This window comes from Patiria miniata, unplaced genomic scaffold (genome assembly GCF_015706575.1).
Source record: "Patiria miniata isolate m_02_andy unplaced genomic scaffold, ASM1570657v1 HiC_scaffold_2, whole genome shotgun sequence".
NCBI lineage: Eukaryota > Metazoa > Echinodermata > Asteroidea > Valvatida > Asterinidae > Patiria > Patiria miniata.
This window is the reverse complement of record NW_024037058.1, coordinates 1520731-1534955: the sequence shown is the minus strand read 5'-3', so window position 1 is coordinate 1534955 and position 14225 is coordinate 1520731. Positions and strand designations below refer to the sequence as shown.

The following is a 14225-nucleotide window of genomic DNA, read 5'->3' as shown; positions in this document are numbered from 1 at the left end:
GGGTCGAAATACCATGCTAATCAAGTCTATACAGCATAGGCCAAAAAGAGAGGGTGACACAGAACCAATGCATTGCTGGCTGGAGTGGATTTAATTGACGTTTCGAGACAGTAAAACTGCTCTTCTTCAGGAATCTATACAAGTAAAAAAACAACAATAGCAAAACTTAAACAAAACGAACTTAAACGACAATAACAGAACTTAAACAAGGGTGATAACTGTGGTGATTGAATCAGGTCGAAAGGGTTTATGAATTTGCTCCAAAGGCATTAGAAGGAAGGGTAAACGAATGGTGTGGGGACTTACCAGGTTGGGTGCGTGTGTGTGTATGTGTTGACTATTGTAGAAGTGACTGAAAGTGGAGTCTGTAGCAAGCGGAGAGTAGGAGATAAGACAGTGAGAGTGAAAAGGAAGATGACAATGGACAATTAAGCCACAAAGAAAGTGGACAAAGGAGGAGCTCACAGCCCTAGGTGTCAAGCGGGAGCTAGGTAGGATAGGGTGTGTATTGTTGTTTGATGTTCATCCCAGCTGGTTCCACTGTGTTGAGTTGGTGCATCCATTGTATTTCTTAGGGTTTGCGAAGTTGGGTGGAGTTGGTAGTGATTTGTTCTATACATGTAGCTAAAATTTGCATGTGAGAAATGTTGCGGTCTGGGAGATTGAAGTGTTTGGTGGTGACTTGATCTTTCTTATTGAGTGAAGCATCAGACCTGTGACCCCTGAAGCGAGTTTTTAGAGTGGTGCATGTTTCGCCGATATATTGCATGTTGCATTTGGTGCATGTGAGGCAGTAGATGATGTTTTGTGAGGTACAGGACAGGTGGCTTTTGATAGGAAAGAGTCTCCCTGTAGAACTGCTGCAGACTTGTGTGGTATTGATAGTGTGTTCACACCAGACACAGCGTTTAGCTGTGCATTTGAAGAATCCGGCAGTTGGTGTATCTGTGGGTTTAAGTGACGAAGACACAAGCAAATTATTCAGGCTTGGGCTCCTTTTATATGCAATCATGGGTGGATGTGGAAAGCAAGACTTCAGTCTGGGTGTGGACTGAAGTATGTTGAAGTTGAGGAGAAGAGTGTTGGAAATATTGGGGAGATTGGGGTTGTATGGCAGACATAGAGGGATGCGGGTATTTGCATACGCCTACATTGTTTCTGGCACACCAAAGTATTTTGTGTTGCTCCTTCTTTTTTTTTTCTCATCCCAAGATGACTGCCGTGACGGCCAGGCTGGAAATTGGATGCAGCGCTGGATCGGTTCTTGCGAGAACATCACAGTACTGGATACCACACGGAGGGCTTGGGACTGGACTCAGCAACTCCGCAGGACATCCTAACGTTTCTGGTCGATCACGATTCTAGAGGCCGCACACAGATTCACATGGTAGGTTGTACAAATTTGGGGAAACATGGAACCTTTTCTTGTGGATGTCCGCTCAAATTGGCTGCAGGTACCGTGGTATAATCATGTAAGTTTATAAGACTGCGCGCTTTGATCTGTTCGACGCAAATGTAGCTTTTGCAAATAAAGTCATGATAAATATATATGGATATTTTGGTTCGTTCTGGGTGTTTTTTTTGGGGGGGGGGGGGTCATCTATGCCCCTTCCAGGTTTGGGTTAGGTTTGGGTAAGGTTTGGGTGGTAGTTGTAGGTTTCCAGGGCTCATAGCGGTAACAAGGGTCCATGTTTCGGCGAAAATCTATCTCCCCCATATCTAAGACCTGTAGATACCGGAGTCGGACGGAAACAAAGACGGTGGTGCAAATAGGTTACTATTTGCACCTCCCTCGGCGTTGAGAGCAGCGCAGGAGTCTACGCAGTCTCGAGTATAGCAAACGGGCGGTGAGGGGCATCTGGACGTGAAGGTCGAGTCGGAGCAGAGGTCGGAGGGGTAGTGGGCGTCAACAGAGGTGAGACAATAATGCCGTGCCCAGCTTATCGGTAAGTCCGTCCTATCTTTCCCTGCCCTCCCGGCCCTGATTTTCCTTATATTGCTTTCCCCTGGCTTCGGTTTCTATGCTCAAACTATCTCCCCCATATCTAAGACCTGTAGATACCGGAGTCGGATGGAAACAAAGACGGTGGTGCAAATAGGTTACTATGTACATCAGATTCGAACCAGCCAACCGATCCCGTTAGCTCGGTGGTCGAGTGGTAAGACATCTGCACTAGAAAGCAGGAGGTCGTGGGTTTGAGTCCCACCTAATAATAATAAAGTGCTCATACCAAAAAAAAAATAGTCCTCTCTTTTGATGTTTTGCTAGGGCTACAAGGAAAAAAAGATCTGTCCATTTTCATGACGGGTGGTATATGGGTGAAGCTGGGTGAGATTTAAAGCTCTTTCTTCAGAATTATCTACATGAAGGATTAGCAACTTTGTGCAGGTTGTTTGTACATTTTCCAAGTAGCAACAACAAGCAACATACCAAAAGAACAATCAACACTACAACTCTTAGAAATACTCCACACAAACACGAATGAAAGAAATAATGAATTGCCCTTACTTTCCCGTGGACTCAAAGTGCAGTGACATAGGCAAACCAGCAGCATCAGCAAAAGACAACACAGCCTACAAGATAAACACTTGTTCATTAAGTTATCAATGTAGGCAATCAAAAGTGGACGTAGTTAGAAGTGGAAAATGTATGTAGTCTTGAAATGCAGTATCAAATGAAAGGGGTCAAAAACTATGTGAGCGGTGTGCCAGTGAGATGGAATATGGAATATTTATTTATTTATTACATTTGTATTCATAACTTCTGGTACTGAAACCAAGGATTCCCAAAATAGCGCCCTACACACTGTAAAGCTTGCAAGCCTGAAGAAACTTGTAGAGAGAAGTCGATGAGAAGATATTACAAGTTTAGAGGTGGATGGAAAACCCGGAAGAATATTCTGGGGAAAACCCAAGGAATCAGGCAGGAGCTGAAAACCCAATCTACATTTTGGCCCAGGCGGGATTTGAACCCGGGTCACTGCAGTGGAAGGTGAGGAAAGTACCGCTACGCCAACCTGACTCTCCCAAGTGTTTTTTTTTGTGTGCTCTAAGGACAGCTTTAAACTAACTGTCTGTACCTAACATTGAAAATGTGAGTTCTCTATAACTGATACCAAATCATCTATATTTTGAACCCTAACCCCCTATAGTCCAGCGGATATGTGACAAAATATCGATGAATTGTGCGCTTTTGCATAAAAGCGTGAAACTTGGCACAGATGTTTATATTCATGCGAGAAAATGTTTTAGATGTGGAGTCATCGTAAATTTACCCTTTTAGGGGCGTGGCATCCATTTAAAAAAAGGGGGGCGGGACTTGTCGTGCCCGCAGTGAAAATGGTTTTTCCCACTTACAAAAGCAGGAAACTTCACAAAGACATAATTATATAGATTATTAGTGTTTTCCAGATTCGGAGCCACCACAAAAGTACCTTTTTGGGGGCGTGGCAGCCATTAAAAGAAAAGGGGGGGGATAATTATTATGCCCACCTTGGAAAACATTGTGCCCATATTTCATGAACGAATAAAACATCCCACAGACGTTAATATTCATGAGAAAAAAAATTCCAGATGTGGAGCCATCTCGAACACACCCTTTTAGGGGCGTGGCAACCATATAAGAAAAAAAGTGGGGCGGGGTTTTCATTATGCCCAACATGGAAAAAAATGTGCCCACATCTCATAAACGAATGAAGCTAATTCCCACAGACATTAATATTCACGAGAAAAAAAAAGTCACACGTGAAGCCATCGTAAACACACCGTTTTAGGGGCGTGGCAGCCATAGTAAAATGGGGGGAGGGGGGGAGGGGGTTAGTCATGATGCCCCTATAAAAGAAAGTCATGCCTACCTTTCACTAATGGATTAAACTCCACACGGACAATATATTCATGAAAATCTTTCCCTTTTTTTTGTAATTTGAAGCCATCACAAACTTATCCTTTTAGATGCATGGCATCTATTTTTTTTTAAATGTGGGGGGGGGGGGGGGGGGGGTGCTACTAATCATTTGTCCACCATCGAACTTTCATAAATGACTAAACTTCACACAAACTTGGTGCAAGATAATAAATTCATATGTAGAGCCACAGCAAACTCATCCTTTTAGAGGTGTGAGGGGCCTACTCACTGTGCCCACAATTGCAATTTTTATATTTTGTTGTTGATTTCTTATAATGTTGATTGGCCCATAACCTATATTATTTGGTAATACAATGACTTACACCAAAGAGCATGGGTAAGTACCGGTAGGCTAACCTGTGTTATAGGGTTCATCTGCATCTGCATCAATACTGCTCAACACTCCTTGTTGCGTTGCAGTTGGAGTAAACCGAGCAGGGTTCAATGTGTGTACTTGCACCTATATTATCATGCACATCTAAATTCCAGAGTGATTTCATAATTACAAATACACAGCACACAATGGTAGCCCTAAACTCTAACATTTAACATTTAAGGGCCATGGAAATCCTTTTTTTAGGGGGGGGGGTGTAAAATCCCCCTACCCCCTACGCCGCATTGACAGCAGATTGGGTAACAACACGATGTACTCGCCTCACAAAGTGGTGGACACGTCCACTATGACTTCACATTCAATGAATCTGTGTACCCCCACCACACAACCCCTTTTGGTCTGTCAGAAAAAAAGGCAGGGGAAACAATGTATTTGAAGAAGTAACACTAGTCTTTCCAGGACTAACTGAGGCACCCCAGTTTATACCCCAATTCAGATATTGCTGCAGTTGAAAGGTTAACAGTAACTGGGTTAATATAGATGAGGCAAGAATGCATAGTGAAAGAAAACAAAGGGTTTGCCAACAGTAACTTCCAACTATAAAGGCGGCCCTACTCCAACACATTAAACAGCTATATGGGGTGGATTTTATTATATGAAACGCGGTCAAAATTTTCCACGTTGTGCATATTGAGTACCCCCCCCCCCATTTTAAAAATGGACGCCGCGCCTCTAAAAGGGTAGATTTGTGATGGCTTCACATTGAAAAAAAAAGAAGATTTTTATGAATATATTGTCCTAGTGGAATTTAATCCATTTATGAAAGGTAGGCACAACTTTCTTTTATAGGGGCATCATGACTACCTCCCCCCCCCCCATTTTATTATGGCTGCCACGCCCCTAAAAGGGTGTGTTTACGATGGCTCCACGTGTGATTTTTTTCTCGTGAGTATTAATGTCTGTGGGAATAGCTTCATTCGTTTATGAGATGTGGGCACATTTTTCCCATGTTGGGCATAATGAGAACCCCGCCCCCTTTTTTCAATATGGCTGCCACGCCCCTAAAAGGGTGTGTTCGCGATGGCTCCACATCTGGAATTTTTTTTCTCATGAATGTCAATGTTTATGGAAAGTTCCATTTCTCTATGAGTGTGGGAACAATATTTCCAGGGTGGGCAAAATGAAAACTCCGCCCCCCTTTTTTCTTATATGGTTGCCACGCCCCTAAAAGGGTGTGTTCGGGATGGCTCCACATCTGGAATTTTTTTTCTCATGAATGTCAATGTTTGTGGAAAGTTCCATTTCTCTATGAGTGTGGGAACAATATTTCCAGGGTGGGCATAATGAAAACCCCGCCCCCCTTTTTTTTCTTATATGGTTGCCACGCCCCTAAAAGGGTGTGTTCTGGATTTTTTTTCTCATGAATATAAACGTCTGTGGGACGTTTTATTCGTTCATGAAATATGGGCACAATGTTTTCCAAAGTGGGCATAATAATTACCCCCCCCCCTTTTCTTTTAATGGCTGCCACGCCCCCAAAAAGGTACTTTTGTGGTGGCTCTGAATCTGGAAAACACTAATAATCTATTTTTTTTGTAATTATGTCTTTGTAACAAGTGGGAAAAACCATTTTCACTGCGGGCACGACAAGTCCCGCCCCCCTTTTTTTAAATGGATGCCACGCCCCTAAAAGGGTAAATTTGCGATGGCTCCACATCTAAAACATTTTCTCGCATGAATATAAACATCTGTGCCAAGTTTCACGCTTTTATGCAAAAGTGCACAATTTTTTCACATATCCGCTGGACTACTAGGCCCTTTTTCCTAGGAACCATCCTCAATCCTCCGAAATCTTCCAAAACAGCCAGGATGATTTTGGAGGATTGAGGAGGGTTAGGGTTGCACAAGTGATCAACGGCATCTTTATGACAAATCTCTTTGTATAGTCCGCATGGGAAGGAATGTTATAATGTCTGCGTGAATACATGTAAGTGCCCAGGAACAGAACATTTCAGAGGAATTATACAGACTATATCACCTGAGATATCACCTGACTATATCACCTGAGATATCATGCTCCGAACAAATGACTTGACTCGACTCGGGTCCATAATCAGACGACTTGACTCAACTCGAGCGAAGGCTAATAAGATTCAAGTCCAAAAAATAAAAGCAAAACTCTGCAAAAAGTATTTGCAATGACTTAAAGTGCAAAATTTATGTTCACATCACATTGCGAATACAGTACAGTACAGCAGCCGCTTGTCATGTACAAACATACAACGTGTCACAGACTCCCACCTCATGGTTCTAGAACGCACAAAATACTATCGAGAAACCGGATTTTAAACACATTTTCCAATTTGTTGTTGCATCATTGGCTTTAGGCGTTTTTTATTTAGCTCTTGGATTGGAACGCCAGCTAAATTTATGCCCTGCTTTTATACATTTTGGTAAAGAGTGTTCAACTTTTTGTGACTCAACTTGACTCGAGCTAAATAGTTGACTCGACTCGACTCCACTCAACCTTTTTGACCTAATGACTTGACTCAAGTCACTCCTTTAAAATGACTCGACTCTACTCAAGTCACTTCTTTAAAATGACTTGACTCACAAAAATCATTGACTTGTTACAACTCTGGCCTGGGCCAACATGTGGTTTAGATTTTCAGTGGGTTTTCCCCAGAATATTCTTCTGGGGTTTCCTCCCACCTCTAAAACTGTAATTTCTTCTCATTGTCATCTCTCCACAGGTTTCCTTCAGGGCTGCAATCTACAGTGCCTAGGGCATTTTTGAGGAATCCTTGGTTTCATTACCAGAAATGATTAAAAATTATAATAATGATTAATAATTAATTACTGAAGCCTTTAGACAGTCCAACTTTCAAGAGAGATATTATATGCGCGGTGCAGAATAGAATAGTTGGCTGATAACATTGGCATCATGTGACCACATACATCAAAGTGTTACGTCATGATTGTCAGGCGTAACCAATACGCCTGACAATCATGACATGATAGAGCTGTCTTGAAAGTATAGCTTACTGGGATCAGTGACTTCATTTCCAATCTTGATATCATAAGTGCTTTATATAAAGCAATCAAGAGATGCCAGCAGAGCAAATGGGTGGTATTCCAGGATACAACTTACCCTGAGTTCCTTTAGGCAAAATGTTACTTCTGCATCAATGCCCACTGTATAATCATCAAACTCACTTGGGCTTAGAAACATCTCCGAGTGCACAACCTTGTTAGGATCTGTTGACGATAGAAGATTGACCTCATAAAGAATGCAAATAAAACTACATAAATTTACTATGAAAAGTAGTGGTTGAGGGGCTACTTGTGCGCAGAGAGCATGAACTTTTCAATCAGAATGTTCAGAAATATGAGCATCACAGATATTACGCTATAGTCCAATGCATGTTGTATCATAAGCATGAGGTTCTTTATCCTCAAGGAGTGATTCAAATCGAAGGTGGTGTGTTTCATTTGTTTTTTAACTTAAGGTTTTCTTCGTGTGATGTAATAATCAAAGCCATATGTGAAAAAATTAGAAAGTTATGCATGTTTTGTGAAACTGCAAGCCTTTCACCATATGACAAAATGACACTCCGCACCTCAATTATTAAGCAGTTTTTCACTCTTTTTGTAATGGTTAGACTGTGATTGGTATTGTGATGTGAATGTGGTGGTGGCTGATGTACCTGGTTCATCTTCTACATAGTTCTTGAAGCTGACCTGTTGAGGAGTTACGCTCAATGTAATCTCCTCCTGTGACGTCTGGAAGCCACTCACAACATCAATCAGAGCCCTAGACAAACAACACAACTTGTCATCAAATCTCACCTATATCACAGAAAAACACGATCTTTCTACGTCACATTTGGATTTCAGTATTTTACGCCAAATTCAAACATCAAATTTCTACCATCTTATTTAAATTACCACAGACCAATTCTGTATTGTACCTGTAACAATTTATAATACAGTTATTTATAGTATGTTTGACTTTTGATCTGAACTTCATCATTCTCATGTTCTTAAACAGCAATTGCGGAAACCTTTTTGAAGTTATAGTAAATACCCTTTGCATGCCTTTGGCCCCCGGGGGCAAGTTGATTAGGACATGGCATCTGTCATCTGTTATTTCCCTGCAGTAAACACACTGTCAAGAATCTCTTTTCAGAAGATGCGTGGTTCTGAAAAGAACTGGTTGGTTTTCAGAACCACACATTGTCTCAAAAGAGATTCTTCTGCATGGTGTTTCTCAGAGATGAAACTGGCCTTGGCAACAAACATCTGAAAGTGACCTTGGTTAGGAGCCACAGCGTCGCGCAGCGCAGTGCAGCACAGCGCAGTGCAGCACAGCGCAGTGCAGCACAGCGCAGTGCAGCACAGCACATCAATGTCATAGGTCAGTATTGAACCTTTTCTCCAGCCGGAAAGCATCTGATCAGTGTTGGTCTAGGTGTTTTACCCTTGTGCACATTTTACGTGCCATTTTCATTGACTTTTCTTGGAAATAATAATTAAAAAAAACATTTTGTAGAAAAATCCTTAAGAAATCATTTTTGTGGGATGGTTAAAAAATCTGAAATTTCATTGGAAAAGTTTTAAAAATCTGATTTCAGATTAAAATCTGAAAAGTTTCATCTCTGGTTTCTGCAAGCCCTCACTAGTTAACGCTACCGCCATGAAGTTTTAAATCTTATTTACACCGTCAAGAGTTTTACTATGTCCAGCATTGTGCCCTCTCCCAAAACCCACATCTAGTCCCCATTAGCACTTGGAAAAGAGAATACTTGCCAAAAAACATCCAAAATGACTCATTTTTGATGATAGATTCTAAGATTTCTTGCACACGGGTCCCTCCTTTTGAACAGTATTATAGGACATATCCTTTCCTGATTTGCAATTGTGTGGCAACTTGTGAAGCAAACTGCCACATTTCAGCTGCTCCAATGCGGAACACAAATGAATCGTATTAGACACTGCAGAAGTTGAATGATTGAAATGGGTTTTTTTAGCACATGCAACATAGCTAGTGCTGTCCACAATCATGACAATTCTGTGACATTTGAAACATTGAAGTAAACCTTCATGTACATGTTCTACACCTGACGCATGCATTAAGATTAGCCATTAAAAAAAAAGGTTAGTGCCAACCGACCAACCCAATTTTTTTTTATATATTGGCTACAAAATAACAGAAACAAAAGTGTAAAACAAAATCTCACTTTGAATTAGCCACAATGTGGTTAGGACACAGGTCTTTGGAGAAGACAGCTTGAAGGGTCTCTGTTTCTTGGTAAGTCAGATTATGGGTCTTCACAATACCTGAAGAAAAAGGGCAGTTAAATGAATGAAAACGCACATTTTTCATAAAGAACATATTACATTTATTTCATGAGTTAATTTACGAGCGTCAGGACTTGATTATGTTTTGAATATTGCACAAAAACAGCATTCCAAAGAACTGCCATACCAACTCACCTTTATCACGTTTGAAGTTGATACATTATGTATTTCTTGAGATATCTGACTGTACTCATCATATTATGCACACTAGTCCGCAATGGGTAACAGTTCCACATATTGCAGTGCTTAGCAGATACAGCCTGGTTCATGACGTTTTTAGATGATATTTGCCTGTTCATGTAGGTTGCCTGAAACTTTCATGACTTTAATGAAATACGGAGTCCTGTATGTTGAGTTACACTCGATTGATGTAAGTAAAACCTTGGTCATTTGTCTCTTTGCAATATATATACATCTCCATGTACAAAACAAAACAACCTGAGCTTCCTTAGACACTGTACAATGTACACTATGAATGTCTGATTTGTAGGGAACCTACCATGCTTGCAATGCAGAAGGAAGACTAGTCGGCAATCCTTCAGATCAATGTACACCTGACATTTATCCACTGTTTTCTCCAATGTGTAGAGCGACTTGAAAACTGTCAGGCAAGACTACATCGTAAAGAATCAAGAAGTAATTGCTGCCATCAAACTGCTATTAAATCAAACCCCAAATTTGCCAAACAATGCCAACATGTGTGGTGGAAAGAGCGATCACACAATGCATGCAGTAGCAGCAAATCAGAAAATCCATACAATCAAAGTATTTGATACTTTTGAAAGACATAAACTCAAAAACCCAGTTTTGTGGACCATGACTTTCTTTGAAAGAATTCAGCCAAATGCCGACATTTTATTATGGACAGATCTATTTATATCTGTTTAGGGGTGCTTAATCAACCTTTTGGGTGCTAATACAGTGCTACTGGTCTCTCTCAATTATGAAGTCATTTCCTACAGACCACCCACATGCATCGGCATTTTGGAACATTTTCACTGCGCACTGTGTGCTTGATTGCGTAAAATACGCAGTTGCAGCATTTGCTGTAACATACGGGACGGCGTGAACAGACTGTTGTGTCGTGTAGACTACATACATGGTTACACGAAACTGAGCATGCACAAAAGAGCCATCGATGTGAAAGAAGAACTTCAAAACAGTTGACTTGTAGCACTAGTACAAGGCTGTAGCTGAATTATTTGTGAGTTTCAAGTACAAAACACTGAGCAACCGCTGAAACCGGCATCAAAAGAATACAGCAGGTTCGGCTCAAGTCAAGAGGAGGGGGGGAGGGGGGGGGGGTGCTGTGAATGGATGGCGATGGCATGCGCCCCTGCTCAAGAAGTCTGAGAGGCACGTTCTACTAGAAAATGTTAAAATCTAGATGCTTACTGCTGCACTCTAGCACATGTAAGAGACTTTTGGATTATAAGTAAATCATTTTGGGTTCATGATCACCTTGGTTGTACGGTCATTGTAATTACTGCAAATTTTGAAGTTGATTTCTCACACATGAAAGGGTTGAAGGCATACTGTACACGTACAATGTGAGTAGCACATGCATCTTGTTTTCTTCAATTCATTCAACATCTCAGTATATACCTCAGGACATTACCTTCATTGTTATTCGGCATCTAAAGCTGTCCTCTTCCTCTTGATTTGTCTCCTGTTGATTATACGTCCCATTAATATACGACAGGAAGAAACTTGGGGCAAACAGGAAGCAGGCATAGGCTGACCTTGAAGAGTTCACTGTCCTCAGAGCCAGCTGATGCAAAAAGAACACACACATAATCAAGATAGCTCGTCTCATGGATGAAGTGACACTTTAAAGTAAATTACCTGGTGACATTTTACATGAAAGTAGCATGTTCCTGCTTCCAGCTACATGTACAATGTATGTACCTTCCTGTAGTACTGTTTATGTAGGATTTCTAGGAGGAAGTTGGATCTTTTCTCCACATCATTTATAAGTTGAATCTTGACCACTGATGGCAGGAAGGTACATGTGTACATTGCTGCTTTTGCAGCTGAAGCGAAGCCTGAATGTGTAATGCAATTACAGGACAAAATTTGACAATATCGTTCTTTGCTCCGTCATCAGATGTACATGTATAGTTACTGCAAATTCCTTGAGAATATTTAAATGAAATTGAAGCCAGGATATATCACTTCTGCTCAAGCAAGCAATGATACTATTAGTATTACCTAAGCAAAGAAATTCAACCTGTGTCAGGGCCTAGTCATAATTTACACTGTACAACCTTAATGACCTAAGAGCCAAAGTACTAATATGAAATGATCTGATTGAAATATTCTTAGTTTCTTACCCCATGATCTAAAGGTTCGATGTACAAGTCTTCTCCAATCTTTGATAAACAGTGGATACTTCTTCCAAATACTAGTTTGGAAAACAAAGGGTAAAATGAATGACAAGGTTTTTAAGATTATAATGAAAACCATCTGTTTAAAGTTTCTGCTGACTATCTGGACAAAGATTTCATGACAATCTAATTGACAGTTGATTGATTGAAGTGACATGATTACTACAGGTGATTCAAATCATATCCAAGATAGCTTCTTGTGATAGTTTTAGTGGAGGGAGAAAGCAGATTCTTTATTTCCAAACTGAACAATGGTTATTGATTTCACCGTATGTTCCCATTCATCTCACAGCCATGCCAACGAAAAATGTGAAGAGTGAGGTGCTGCAAGCAATGTCCTCCATAATGATTGAGTATAGTTTGCAACTTGGCGGGATTCAATGACCACTAGGCCTTTACAAATATACCTCGGCGCTGTAATGGTTAAAAAAAAATGGTGGGGAACTCTCTGATCAGTTGAATGGACAGGCTATTCATGAATCAAGCAGACCACGAGCCATGGAGCAAATTGGTGGATGTTTAAAGATATTTTCTTTAGCTTGTGTCACAAAATATGGAAGGTTTCATTTTTTTAATAGAAAAAAAAATGGAAACTTGTAAAAATTTTAGAGCCATGCTGATACTTATTATGACTATTTGAAATTGACTTATTTTACGTGGTAACAGATACATGATCCAAACAGTGGACTCCCTACCGTAGCACCTATCTCCTGGATCCCGAGCTCTCTGGCTTGCCTCGGGCAACAATGTCAAAGCAAAACTCTCCACCAACTTTACCAGAATGTTACTTTCAAATCCAAAGACTTGAATGTGCTTTATATTTTAGGAAAATGATTGCTTACTCCAAGATCTAAGAAGAAAAACAGCTGTCATTTTTACAGGTACATCTCTGCAACCCCTTGTCCGATTGTATTCAATTTCGTGTTGGAATTTAGATACGCTAACATGTGCAAACGAACCTTGAAATTACACGAAATAGACGTCCAAAATCGGTAGACAAATGTGAAGAAAAACATAAGCGTTCTCTACGAGATTGAAAAGGCCCTCGCGGCTTCGCCGCTCGTGCTAGTCTTTTTATGTGTCGGCATCCTATCATATGCGTCACATGAAGCAGACAGGTAGCTTGGAGGGCTCCGAAAATTTTGCACGCAAATGACCCTGGGTACTTGTCCAGGGTCATTTGTCAGGGTCACTTGTCAGGTTAAAATCTAATTTCTACACGTTCGTATGGGTCTTCATCAACGGCAAATTTCGTCGAAATGACACATCCTGAACACCCGGGAAGGCAAATTTAGATTCCTAGGTGAGTACTCAACATATGTACGAAAGGGGGTCAACGGGGGTCAGACAAGTCGACCGTTGAGACAACTCGACTCGGGACAAGTCAACCGTTGAGACAAGTCGACCGTATGTGCGATAAATGGAAAGACAAGTCGACCGTTCAGACAAGTCGCCTCGCATGTTTTGGAACCTAGTTTTGGGGATAGTACCGGGTTTTTTTTAAGGCGTCTGATCGCCATTTGGGAGTGATGACATGATAACCATGATATAACAGAGCCGATATAGCGCAGCGTCGGATTGTCCATGCACATCGCCGTTTGTTTTTTCTGGACCTGTGCGCCCATTTGCTGGTCAACTTGTCCGTACCGTGCACGGTGCCAGCCCTGTGCGCCCACTTATCCCATCCCCGGTCGGTCAACGTGGCCGTACCGTGCACGGTGACATCGTTTGTGCTGGGCCTGTGCGCCCACTTGCCGCGCCGGTCGACGTGCCCGTGTGCCGGGCCGGGCCGCGCCCGGTCACGTCCTCGCGGGCGGGGTGCACCAGCCCGACGCGCGCGACGGCCACCGGATCGGAGCGCCCACTGTACATCGAGTATGCCCACGCCGCGCCCGTGATCGGTCCTGCCATGCAATTTTTTCTGCTCCGCGTATGGGTCATTCCGTGTCAAATCAACACACTTTTGGACCCGACCCTCACAGATTGAAACGATATTTGGTGTGATGATTGGCCTATATGAGAAACCCCCAGAACTGAATTTTTTTGTAAATTGACTCGTTAGTTTTTGAGATACGGGTCAACGAACTTTTGACTAATTAGCATGACCTCCGAACTTTAAATACTTGTATCTCAAAAACTATAGCGCCTACAAAGCCAAGCTGTACATCATATTAAAGTTCTTTGAATGGCCTCCATTTCATAAAATAAAACCAAAATCGTAGCATGAAGTGCAGAGAAA

General features: G+C 41.5%; 1 protein-coding gene across 1 annotated transcript in view; it reads right to left on the bottom strand.

The window, feature by feature from the left end:
- The window catches only part of LOC119726977 (cell cycle checkpoint control protein RAD9A-like), a 37666-nt gene that overhangs the window by 20122 nt on the left and 3319 nt on the right, over positions 1-14225 (bottom strand). Inside the window, exons 2-8 of the mRNA XM_038198831.1 lie at positions 11933-12003; positions 11218-11370; positions 10099-10213; positions 9479-9578; positions 7946-8052; positions 7390-7496; positions 2510-2574 (exon numbers count right to left, since the gene is read on the bottom strand). Coding sequence (XP_038054759.1) covers positions 2510-2574; positions 7390-7496; positions 7946-8052; positions 9479-9578; positions 10099-10213; positions 11218-11370; positions 11933-12003 — 718 coding nt within the window. The remainder of the gene's footprint in view (positions 1-2509; positions 2575-7389; positions 7497-7945; positions 8053-9478; positions 9579-10098; positions 10214-11217; positions 11371-11932; positions 12004-14225) is intronic.